The sequence below is a fragment of the Staurois parvus genome, unplaced genomic scaffold, assembly GCF_062004578.1.
Source record: "Staurois parvus isolate SC_StPar_1 unplaced genomic scaffold, SC_StPar_1.0 ptg000389l, whole genome shotgun sequence".
Taxonomy (NCBI): domain Eukaryota; kingdom Metazoa; phylum Chordata; class Amphibia; order Anura; family Ranidae; genus Staurois; species Staurois parvus.
Window position 1 is genome coordinate 8,416,561 of NW_028318185.1, and position 13,366 is coordinate 8,429,926.

Genomic DNA, 13,366 nt, shown 5'->3' on the forward strand with positions numbered 1-13,366 from the left:
GGCCTGTCAGCTACCTACTCTGCTCTGATCAGCAGGGAATTAGAGGATACATCACCTGCTGACAGGGGCGGACTGACAAGTCATGGGGCCCCCGGGAAATAAGGGATCATGGGGCCCCTGTGTTCTTGCTCAAACTCAAAAAAGCCTATGAAAAAGGTACCAGGGGCATCTCATGGGGCCCCCTACTGACCCCGGGCCCTCAGGCAGTGCCCGAGTTTCCAAATGGTCAGTCCGCCCCTGGTGGTAATAATGTGTATGCACCCAGGGACAGATGCTTGGAACACAATTCTGTGTCCTGAACACTCTGCAGTCATATCTCAAGCAGTCTAATCAGTCCTCCTCTGCTGGACTACAGAACAGCCCCCTCATGTAATAGAGATACGGATGGAGTGGTATTCTGATCAGCAGGGAATTAGAGGATAGATCACCTGCTGGCAGGGGCGGACTGACAACTCATGGGGGCCCTGGGCAATAGGGGATCATGGGGCCCCTGTGTTCTTGCTCAAACTCAAAAAAGCCTATGAAAAAGGTACCAGGGGCATCTCATGGGGCCCCCTACTGACTCCGGGCCCTCGGGCAGTGCCCAAGTTTCCAAATGGTCAATCCGCCCCTGCCTGCTGATCATAACTGAGTCCACTCCATGTGAAAGGGTCCTTACAAGTCCCACAAACCCTCATAACTCTCCTGTGTAGCATTTTTCAAAGGGATGTTGGCACAAATCCAGAGTCATAATTCATGCCTTACATAGCTATATTAGCTGTAATGTCTGACAAGCTCTGGAGAATTCCAGAAATGTCCCCCACTCTCCCATGGTATCTACACGTGTGCAATGTTTTCTACATGGCATCAAAAAAAGATTCTTTGTAAACAGGTTTTCTAAAAGTGGAAAGCTTGTTTTGATGGAGCACAATTCCAGAGGTCTCCATGGAATCTATTTGTTCCCACCCTTAGATAATATATTCATTTACTTGTTATTTGTTGTGCATTTGTGCGTGCGTATGTTTCTGCAGGTCTCCTATTTTTGTCCCAAGAATAACATGAAATGATGGTGTCTCTTACAAAGCAATGATGCAATTTCAGCAGCTTCTTTTTAACAGATGATTTATACATAAAATATAAGGATTTGGCAAGCCAACGGCTAATGAAAAAGCAAATTAAAAATGATTAAAGCTGAAGTTAAATCTGATCATATTTTGCCTCCCTTGGCTCCTTCTACTCCCACATCAATATGTAATTTGCTGAAGTTAATGAATTTTTTAAATAAAACCTTTCTATTTTTCATTACATACCTTTTTTCAGTCCCAGTGATGGCATCTCTGTGCTTTTCTATGAAATGCAGGTAGATCATGACTGGTGGGAGGTTCTAACACGGTGCTATACATAACTTCCCGAAAACATCACAGCACCCTGCCTCAGTACTCCTGTCAGGAACCCTCAAACCCAATGCAAGCTGTTCTTGGGAAGATCTATGAAAATATCAAAATGCCTTTATGAGTGGATGTCAGTCTGGAGGGGTGGGTGTTCCTAGTCAAATAGCATTTGCATGTAATCTACCTGAGGTAATGCCCAAATTTGATTCTGAGTCTCCATGAGTAAAAAAAATGGCATCCACACCAAGTTACGAGACCTCCTGTGTTCATAGTTCAGCAGGCCAATGGCTTGGCATGGGCCCCAGAAGATAGTGGAGATCACTGGAGTAGTGGTCTTGTAGCTACTACAGTGATTTCCTGCTTCAACGAGGATCTCACAGGTATGGCACATACATACATGCTGTAACTATGTAAAACTTGCCATACCTGGACTTCATCTTCAAGATGCAAGTTTAGTTAGGAAGGGGTATACACCTGTAGGTCTTGTTCGACTGGTAGTTGAAGGTCTGATGATAATAGTATGGTGACAAGAGTTGTTCCCTTGAACATTGCTGAGTATTTTGGGAAGTTTAAGAAAGGTTTTCCACCCACCTGCTTTCATTTTGAGGTTTATTGGAAGTAAAGAAAAAAAAAAGTTTGTTACACCATTTTGGTGGGTCAGGGGGTCTTTGGGGAAATCAATGAATTGTTACCTAGGAACCCATCTGAGGTATCATTCTTCAACTTGGTTATTGGTGGTCCCCTGGGAAAAATAAGCATTAGATAATGATTTGGAACCAGTGAGGTATCCGGAGAGAACATTGGCTATTGCATTGTCAAATCTGTTAGTTGTTTGTTAATCTGTGTGGTACTTTATGTTATTTTTTTTGTTCTTTTTTTTTGTAAATGAAGTCTGCTGTGGCTGTTAAAACCCATAGTCCATGCCATTATTGAAGTGGTTATTGAAGGACCTAGGTTGACGAATGACTTAGTCATGGTTTATCACCGATATGCTGCTCAGAAACTCCCTAGTATTATTCTGTAATAATTCTACGTTGTATAATACGTTATGCACACTATAAATGTACTTATCAAATCTCTCTGCCAATCCCTTCACTAGCTTTCACTGGGTTTTACTAGCTAAACGCATAAAATTCAAAATACTGAACACAACATACAAAGTCATCCACACTTCTGCCCCCAGCTACATTACCAACCTAATCTTGAGATATTGCCCAAACCTTTCACTCCATAATCTCCTGCTCTCTTGCTCCCTTGTTACCTCCTCCCATGCTCACCTCCAGGACTTTTGCAGAGCCTCTCCTATCCTCTGGTACTCCCTACCCCAGTATGTCTGGCTAGCTCCTACCATGTCTGCCAATCTCTAAAAACGAATTTATTCAGGAAAGCCTACTTACACCTAAGAACTGTACTTTGGGGACCTCCATCAGATCATCACTCACAGCTATTAACTTCTGTACCACCTTGCTTTAGATTGTAAGCTCCATGATCAGGGCCACCTATTCCTCCTGTATTGAACTGTATTGTATTTTTACTGTCTGCTTTTACATTGTAAATTGTTGCCAAAACTGTTGACCCTATATAAATCATGTAAATGAATAATAATAATAATAATAGCACTGTTGTTCAGATTTATGATATATGTAATCACTGTCTTTCCAGGACTGCTTGGTAATGCTATACTTTGTAAAATAAACTATTAAAAATGTATTTAAATGATATATTGTTGCACTATATAACCTGAACTTTGAATTTATTTGCAGGAGCCGTGGAGGAGTGCCACCCGCTTCTGCAGGAGTGCCAAGAGGGGCACCGGCTCCAAGAGGAGTGACCCCTGCTAGGGTTCCATCTATACGAGCTCGGGGAATATTGGCCACACGAGCAAGAGGACTTCCTCCTCCTGCAGGTTATCGACCCCCACTGCCAGCACAGGACACGTACGGAGAATATGTGAGTATCAGATAAGATATTATGCTTGAAAAACCCCAAGATGATTATCATCTTTTGGACTTTACTGTATGTGAGTGGTCTCCAAACTTTGGCCGTGGGCAGGATGCAGCCCAAGGGGCACTATTTCTCCCACTGCTATGAGGCACTATTTCTCCCACTGGACACAAACAGCGGGGCATAAATCCTACCACTGACACCAATGATGAGGCACTTTTCATCTCACTGGTACGAATGATGGGGCACTATTCCCCCAACCAATGCTAGTGATGGGGCACTATTCCTCCCACTGATACCAATAATGAGGTTTTATTTCTCCCACTGATACCAATGATGGGGCACTATTCCTCCCATTGATACCAATGATGGGGCACTATTCCTCCCATTGATACCAATGATGGAGCACTATTCCTCCCACTTACACCAATGATGGGGCACTATTCCTCCCACTGATACCAATGATGGGCACTATTCCTCCCACTGACACCGATGATGGGGCACTATTCCTCCTATTGATACCAATGATGGGACACTATTCCTCCCACTGATACCAATGATGGGGCATTATTCCTCCCACTGATACCAATGATAGGGCACTATTCCTCCCACTGATACCAATGATGGGGCACTATTCATCCCACTGATACCAATGATGGGGTACTATTCCTCCCACTGATACCAATGATGGGGCACTATTCCTCCCACTGATACCAATGATGGGACACTATTCCTCCCACTGATACCAATGATAGGGCACTATTCCTCCCACTGATACCAATGATGGGGCACTATTCATCCCACTGATACCAATGATGGGGTACTATTCCTCCCACTGATACCAATGATGGGGCACTATTCCTCCCACTGATACCAATGATGGGACACTATTCCTCCCACTGATACCAATGATGGGGCACTATTCCTCCCACTGATACCAATGATGGGGAAATATTCCTCCCAATGATACCAATGATGGGGCACTATTCCTCCCACTGATACCAATGATGGGGCACTATTCCTCCCACTGATACCAATGATGGGGCACTATTCTTCCCACTGATACCAATGATGGGGCACTATTCTTCCCACTGATACCAATGATGGGGCACTATTCCTCCCACTGATACCAATGATGGGGCACTATTCCTCTTACTGACACCTATGATGGGGCACTATTCTTCCCACTGAAACCAATGATGGGGCACTATTCCTCCCACTGATACTAATGATGGGGCACTATTCCTCCCACTGACACCAATGATGGGGCACTATTCCTCCCACTGACACTAAAGATGGGGAAATATTCCTCCCAATGATACCAATGATGGGGCACTATTCCTCCCACTGATACCAATGATGGGGCACTATTCCTCCCACTGATACCAATGATGGGGCACTGTTCCTCACACTGATACCAATGATGGGGTACTATTCCTCCCACTGACATCAATGATGGGGCACTATTCCTCTTACTGACACCAATGATGGGGTACTAGTCCTCCTCCCACTAAGCACAAGTGTTGTCATTTTTTTACTCCCATTGACCACTATGCTTAAAGCATTATTTGCTTGACGAGACCCTTTCTACTGCTATTAGCCACAATCTGTCCCACCTAAAACTGGAACAACAGTGAACTGGCCCTTTGTTTAGAAAGTTTGGAGACCCTGCTGTAAGCTAAGGGGTCTTCATGGTCCAGCGACATTAATGTTTTGCATGGCTCTGAGGACTATCCTAAAACTTTTTTCTCGATGATGAATGTGAGACATGTATATACCTTTAACCCATTAGTGCCCAACCTCAATATCTCTTATACTGGGCTATTATGACTGGAGGCAGGAAGGTCTGCCCTATCTCGTGACCACTGTGATTGGCTGTCACATTGATCACATGACTGGGAGCCAATCTTGCCAGCTCCCAATCTATACTGGAGACTGGGAGTGATCTCTGACAGCTTGGTCACTGTGCTGGGAGTAAGCAGCATGCAAATGCTCAGCACAGAAACCTTAGCCATCCATGGATGCTTATGTGAAGCCCACCCTCTTTACTAACACACATACGTGTTACATGGGTGACAAGAGGTTAAGTGAACCTGTGGTCATCCTATGAACATTTAAGCATGTAGATATTCCTAAAGCTGAACTCCAGGCAGATATAAAAGCCACCCGCTACTGCAGCTCTGGAATCATTGACACATCCTAAATAAATACATTTTTTAAATGCAAGTAATTTAATGTACCTGAAGTAGACTTTGTATTAGTTTATTGCAACCCCTGTACAGCGGAGCTTCGAAAGGAGGAGTTGGAATCAGCACAAGGAGCCAGTCAGTTGTGGTGCAGTACAAGGAGCATGCTGATAGTAGGAGAGAGCAGAATGAGCTCATCAGTCTGCTGCTTCTCCTTTCCTCTCCAGTTACAGGGAGGGGATAGTGGGAGTTACTGAACTGCTGCAAAGATTAATGCCACAAAGCTGTACTGTGTGGCAGAGCCTCTTAAGTATCAGAACTGGATGGACACGAATACAAATCCTTTGGCAAGAAAAACAATTCTCATGTATGTATTTCATCTGTGTTTAGCCATTTGCCCACACTTCAGCTTTAACAATCATTAAATAAGCTGCAATACAGGTCCTTAGTGACCGCTATAATTGCAGACACTACTAGAAGTTTTATTAATCATTGCAGTTGCTGGGGACGTTCAGGTTGCTCTTGTCACATCCAATGATTTGTGTCTCCTTTAGCAGCATAGAAACCATCCTGTATATACCCCTTTGTACCCTGGGCTGTTTTTCAGTTTTCAGGGCTGGGAACTGACAATTACTCGTCTTGCAACACTGCACCCATATAATTTATATCATTTTTTGCGATAAACACTGAAATTTCTTTTTAGTTTATTTAATAACTAGTATGTTTTTGTTTGTTTGCTCTCCTTTTTTTAACTATATAAAGGAAAAAAGACCAAAATTGGGATTGGTTACATTTATATTTAATGTCCTTACCCACAGATCCCACAATCATTGGTGGTCAGTGGCACTTTAAGCCCCCCCCCACCCTTCCCAAATAATCTCACAATCATTGGTGGTCAGTGGCACTTTAAACCCCCCCTTTCCAAATAATCCCACAATCATTGGCGGTCAGTGGCACTTTAAGCCCCCCCTTCCCAAATAATCCCACAATCATTGGTGGTCAGTGGCACTTTAACCCCCCCCCCCTCCCAAATAGTCCCACAATCATTGGTGGTCAGTGGCACTTTATGTCCCCCCACCTTTCCCAAATAATCCCATAACCATTGGTGGTCAGTAGCACTTTAAGATCCCCCACTCTTCCCATGTAATCCCACAATCATTGGTGGTTAGTGGCACTTTAAGCCCCCCAGCCTTCCCAAATAGTCCCACAATCATTGGTGGTCAGTGGCACTTTATGTCCCCCACCCTTCCCAAATAATCCCACAATCATTGGTGGTCAGTAGCACTTTAATATCCCCCACCCTTCCCATGTAATCCCACAATCATTGGTGGTTAGTGGCACTTTAAGCCCCCCACCCATCCCAAATAATCCCACAATCATTGGTGGTCAGTTGCACTTTGAACCTCCACAATCATTGTTGGCCATCATTGGTGGTCAGTGACACTTTAACCCCGCTCAAAAAACAATCCCACAAACATTAATGGTCAGTGGTACTTTAAATCCCCTCCTCCTATTTTTAAAAGAAATATCCCACAATCATTAGTGGTTAATTGCACATTAAACCACCCCACCCCACCAAAAAAAAAAAAATACAAGCCCACAATCATTGCTGGTCAGTGGCCCTTTAACCCCCACCCCACCTTAAAAAAAACAAAATCTCACAATCATTGGTAGTCAGTAGCACTTTAAACCTCTCCCCCCTCAAAAGAATACAATCTAACATACACTGGTAGTTAGTGGCAATTTAATCTACCCCCCCCCCCACAAAAGATTACAATCTAACATACACTGGTAGTTAGTGACTATTTAATCTACCCCCCACCAAAAGAATACAATCTAACATACACTGATAGTTAGTGGTAATTTAAACTACCCCCCCCCCCCCACAACAGAATACAATCTCATATACACAGTTAGTGGCACTTTAAGCCCTTCTGTGTTTAAAAACATCCAGCACTCCCTCTGCTTCATTCTGAATGATCTGATTATTAGTAAACACAGGGGGCGTTTACATGTCTGATAGGTCTGATTGGTTCACAGCGATCACAAGGTGTAGTCACTGTAACCGGCTACATGCATTTTGCATGTGATTTTCTAAGATAGAATTTTGTTGCATGGCTATTTGATGACCAATTAGTTTTTTTTACTATATAAAGAAACAAAGACCAAAAAAAATGGGATTGGTTACATTTACCTATAATTTTTTTAACCCATAGATCCCATTATCATCGGTGGCAAGTAGCATTTTAAATCCTCCCTACCTCTAAAAAAATCAATTATTGATGGTCTGTTGCACCCCCCCAGAAAAGCAATCCTGAAAACATTGGTTGTTCAATGACACTTTAGGCACACCCCCAAACAATCCCACAATCATTGGTGATCAGGGGTACTTTAAGAACCCTCCCCAGACAAAACAATCCCCAGTTGGTGGTTAATTCCCCTTTAAACCCCTTCCACTTTTAAGTTCTCACAGTCATTGGTAGTCAGTGGCATGTTAACCCCCCCCCCTAAAAAAAAAAAAGTAGCACTTTAAGCTCTCATGCAAACAATCCGACAATCGTTGGTGGTCTGTGGCACTTTGTAACCCTTACCTTCACCTTCCATCTGCTGCAGTCCTCCGTCCTGCTGTGTTTACAAACATTCAATGCTCCCCAGGGGTAGACTGACCATTTGGGAACTCGGGCACTGCCCGAGGGCCTGGGGCCAGTAGGGGGCCCCATCAGATGCCCCTGGTACCTTTCATAGGCTTTTTTTGGTGTGGTTTGAGTGTGGGCGAGGACACAGGGGCCCCATGATCCCCTATTGCCCGGGGGCCCCATGAGTTGTCAGTCCATCCCTGATGCTCCCCTTCTCCTGTTGTGAATGAACTGATCATTTGTAAACACAGGCGGGGTTTACATGCTCGATGGCTGTGATTGGATTAAAGTGATCACATTGTACAGAGATCCTCTAACTGGCTCATTGTGTTTTGCCTGTAATCCACACTGTGTAGTGACAGCTTGATCACAGACATTCATAGGGCACACTGGCCTCCTGTGTGTGTTCTGCAGTGTCATTTATAAACGGCACCAGGGGCGGACTGACCATTTGGAAACTCGGGCACTGCCTGAGGGCCCAGGATCAGTAGGGGGCCCCATGAGATGCCCCTGGTACCTTTTTCATAGGCTTTTTTGAGTTTGGGCAAGGACACAGGGGCCCCATGATCCCCTATTGACCGGGGGCCCCATGAGTTGTCAGTCCGCCCCTGAACGGCACCCCAAAAATCTAAATCCACCTACATGCCGATAGTGTTGTGTGATTTCATGTACAAAACAAGAGAATGAACAAGAATTGACACAAAACATTTTTGATGTTGGCTGGTCTGACACCTGTTTAGTCTGTTTCATCTAGGCATTAGCAATATATTGCTGAAAAATAAATCAGTGTATCAGGGGCGGACTGACAACTCATGGGGCCCCCGGGGCAATGGGGGATCATGGGGCCCCTGTGTCCTTGCCCAAACTCAAAAAACCTATGAAAAAGGTACCAGGGGCATCTCATGGGGCCCCCTACTGACCCCGGGCCCTCGGGCAGTGCCCAAGTTTCCAAATGGTCAGTCCGCCCCTGCAGTGTATGCATGTGGAGAATACCAGAGGGCAGCGGGGGAAGGGGGGTGGAGTTCTGTAGTCCATCAGGCGGAGCTAATAATTCTGCTCAGGTTGTCAGTACAACACCGGCACTATGCTGTCTCCACAAACAGTACATTGGGAGCTCAACTGATTCTAGCGGTCATTTGTGTGTTTACAATGTTTTTTAAAGTATACATTATTGTGAAATGTTGCTTCTATTGAAGGGATGTACTGAATATTTTTTTTTCTATTGTCCATGACAGTTATCCTTTACATAAATCGAAATTTGGCTGATTCCAGACAAATGTTGATCCATATATTGCCACCTTTATGGTTTACATATACTGTCAATGTAGTTTTCAGTGTCATATACTAAATCAATTTATTGTTCCAGTTTCATTTAATAGTAATATTGTAGTTGTGGGTTTTGCATCTTCCTTTTTCTCTGTCGTTTTATTTGTTTGTTTCTTGCGGCTCCCTGATGGCGGCTTTGGAAAGCTTCACAGCTTCTCTATATAGCCCTGTATCTTGCCTTCGGCAAATCACTAGTTACAGATTAAAATAGATGAATATTATCAGGTTACAGCATTGTTTACTTGTCATAAGTAGCTCTTTTTTTTCAGTAGCTGTAGTGGTTTTATGAATACATTGTATACAGATATTTCTCAATATTTCCTTCAACATTCATATTTTCTAGTTTGACATCTTTTTCCAGCTTTATAAAATGTAATTTAAGGAGTGTGTACAAAGGGAAATACAGAGTTTAACCCCACCTGACTCAATAAACTCTTATACATTATTATTATTATACAGTATTTATAAAGCGCCAATAGTTCGCTCAGTGCTGTACATTACAAAGGGGGACAGAACATGTGACAGAACAATACCAATACAATGCAAAACATGAGGGGATCGAGGGCCCTGCTCTTTGGAGCTTACAATCTAGGAGGGAGGGGATGGTGGCACAGGAGGAGATAGCTGTGGGGGATGGAGTGGTAGGAAGAGTGGAGGAGGTCGGCAGGTTAGCAGGGGGTGGGGTAGGCTTCCCTGAAGAGATGGGTTTTCAGGGTGCGCCTAAAGGAGAGGAGAGTAGGTGATAATCTGATGGGTTGGGGCAGGGAGTTCCAGAGGATGGGTGACACCCTGGAGAAGTCCTGGAGGCGGGCATGGGAGGAGGAGACCAGGGAACTAGAGAGAAGGAGGTCTTGTGAGGAGCGGAGTGTGCGTGTTGGGCGGTACTTGGATATTAGGTCAGTGATGTAGTTCGGGGCAGTATGGTGGACGGCTTTGTACGTCAGTGTTAGGATTTTGAAATTGATCCGTTGCGCAATCGGAAACCAGTGGAGGGATTGGCAGAGGGGGGTGGCAGAGACGGAGCGGTTGGTAAGGTGGATGAGTCTGGCTGCTGTATTCAGGATGGACTGAAGCGGGGATAGCCAGCGGCGAGGCAGGCCAGTGAGGAGGGAGTTGCAGTAGTCGAGTCGTGATATGATGAGGGAGTGGATGAGCTGTTTAGTGGTTTCTGGGGTTAGGAACGTGCGGATTTTGGCGATGTTACGGAGGTGGAGTCTGTACAAGTTACATACAGTATACATTGCCAATCTAGGGCCTCCTACACACTGGGTGTCTTGCCATTGTGCCTCAGATCTTGATTTTATATATATATATATATATATATATATATAGTATATACAGTTCATCTGCGCAATATATGCACATTTCCCCATGTTTCATTTAAATACCCTGTGTGCACTGCTCTCCTAATTTCCTGTTGTGAGTTAACATTTTCTGCAGTGAAAGGAATAGTGTCAGCCCTGCCCAGTTCTGTTTTGCTGAACTACAGAACACCACTCCATCCATATCTCTATTACATGAGGGGGCTGTTCTGTAGTCCAGCAGAGGAGGATTGATTAGACTGCTTGAGATATGACTGCAGAGTGTTCAGGACACAGAATTGTGTTCCAAGCATCTGTCCCTGGGTGCATACAGCCCGACACATTATTACCACTCAGTAGAGCATCCATTCTCCGCCAGCCTTTGTATTTTTCAGCCTCTCATAGAATTTTACAGGCTGCAGACAGTGAAACTGGACCATGCACCTGGGATTTGAGTCACTATTCCTCCCATTGACATCAATGATGGGGCACTATTTCTCCCCCTGACACCAATGATGAGGCAGCATTCCATCCACTGACACCTATAATAGGGCAGTATTCCTCCCACTGATACTAGCATTGGGGCACTATTCCTCCCGCTGAAACCAATGATGGGATAGTTTTCTTCCAACTGACACCAATGGTAGGACATGATTCCTCCCACTGACAGCAACGATGGGGAACTATTTCTCCCACTGACACCAATGATGGGGCACTATTCCTACCACTGACACCAATGATGGGGCAGTATTTCTTCCATTGGCACCAAAGATGGGGCACTATTTCTCTCACTGACACCAACGATGGGGTTCTATTCCTACCACTGACACCAATGATGGGGCACTATTTCTCTCATTGACACCAATGATTTGGCACTATTCCATCCCCTGACACCTATGATGGGGCACTATTCCTCCCACTGATACCAATGTTGGGGCACTATTCCTCCCACTGACAATAATGGTGGGGCACCATTCCTCCTACGGGCAGCAACAGTGGGGCACAATTCATTCCACTGACACCAATGATGGGGCACTATTCCACATACTGGCACCAACAATGGGACACTATTGCTCCCACTGGCACCAATGATGTGTGTAAACAACAGAGAATCACACAGCAACATGTCTCTGTAGTAAAACAGCACCCAGGTAACCCTTTGATCTCCCCAGATGTTAACCCCTTCCTGCCCAGTGTCATTAGCACAATGTCAATGCTTTTTATTAGCACTGATCACTGTATTACTGCCATTGGGATGTCATTGGCAGTTAGTCAGTTCCCACCAAGTGTTAGAATGCCCGCCTCAGTCCCCCAGTCCCAGTATAAGACGCTGATCACCGCCATTACTAGTACAAAAAAAATGTAAATAAAAATTCCAGTATCTATACCGCCATTTGTAGATGCTATAATTTTCATATAAACCATTTACATCTATTGGGATTTTTTTTTAGCAAAGACATGTAGCAGAATACATTTTGGCATAAAGCCTCTTTCACACAGGCGTTCCGTATGTCTTCTTTTCATCTGTCCATTTACGGATGAAAAATGGATCCCCATGTATCTCTATGGACTAGCAGATGTAAACAGATGATCATCTGTTTACATCTGTTAATGTCCATATCAGGGGTGGACTGACCATTCGAACACTCGGGCACTGCCCGAGGGCCCTGGGTCAGTAGGGGGCCCCATGTGATGCCCCTGGTACATTTTATTGGCTTTTTCATAGGCTTTTTTGGGTGTGTGCAAGGACACAGGGGCCCCATAATCCCCTATTGCCCGGGGGCCCCATGAGTTGTCAGTCCGCCCCTGGTCCATATCCATTGACATCTGTTTTTTTGAATGGAAGAAAGCACTATTTTTCATCTGTAGAAAAAAAAACGGAACGGACAAAAAACGGATGTAAATGGATGAAAAATTGATGTAAATGGAGGAAAACTGATGAAAAACAGATGTAAATGAATGAAATACAGATGTAAAATGGTTGTAAATGAATGAAAAACAGATGTAAATAAATGAAATATAGATGTAAAATGGTTTTAAATGAATGAAAAACGGATGGAAAATGGATGTAAATGGATGAAAAAAGAATGAAAAAACTGATGAAAAACGGATGTAAACTGATACGTTTTTGCTTGGGAAAAAACATGACTAAAGTGATGAAAAAAAATGGAACACCCGTGTGAAAGGGGCTTAAATTTATGCTGAAATGTGATTTTTAAAATTTTTGTACTGGATATGTTTTATCGCAAAAAGTCAAAAATATATATATATATTTTTTTTTTATTTGTCAGTATTTTTTGTTTATTACGCAAAAATTAAAAACCGCACAGGAGATCAAATACCACCAAAAGAAAGCTCTATTCATGGTGAAAAAAAGGACATACATTTCATTTGGGTGCAGAGTTGCATGACTGTGCAATTGTCCGTTAAAGTAACGCAGCTCCGTATCGTAAAAAATTACCTGATCAGGAAGGGGGTTAAATTCTCTGGAGGGCAAGTGGTTAAAAAGTGAACTTGGCCTTTAAATACTGACAAAGTTATTGCTGAATAAACAGATCCATAGCAAAAATGTGAAAACTGCTCTGGACAGTAAGGGGCGTACA

The 13,366-nt window shown here is 43.9% G+C and overlaps 1 protein-coding gene across 3 annotated transcripts in view; it reads left to right on the forward strand.

Annotated features, from left to right (window-relative positions):
- Positions 1-13,366, forward strand: part of KHDRBS3 (KH RNA binding domain containing, signal transduction associated 3) — a 234,335-nt gene that overhangs the window by 151,808 nt on the left and 69,161 nt on the right. For all 3 annotated transcript variants that reach the window (XM_089685953.1, XM_089685954.1, XM_089685955.1), the window contains one exon: positions 3,134-3,320. In XM_089685953.1, the coding sequence (XP_089542079.1) occupies positions 3,134-3,320 (187 nt within the window). The remainder of the gene's footprint in view (positions 1-3,133; positions 3,321-13,366) is intronic.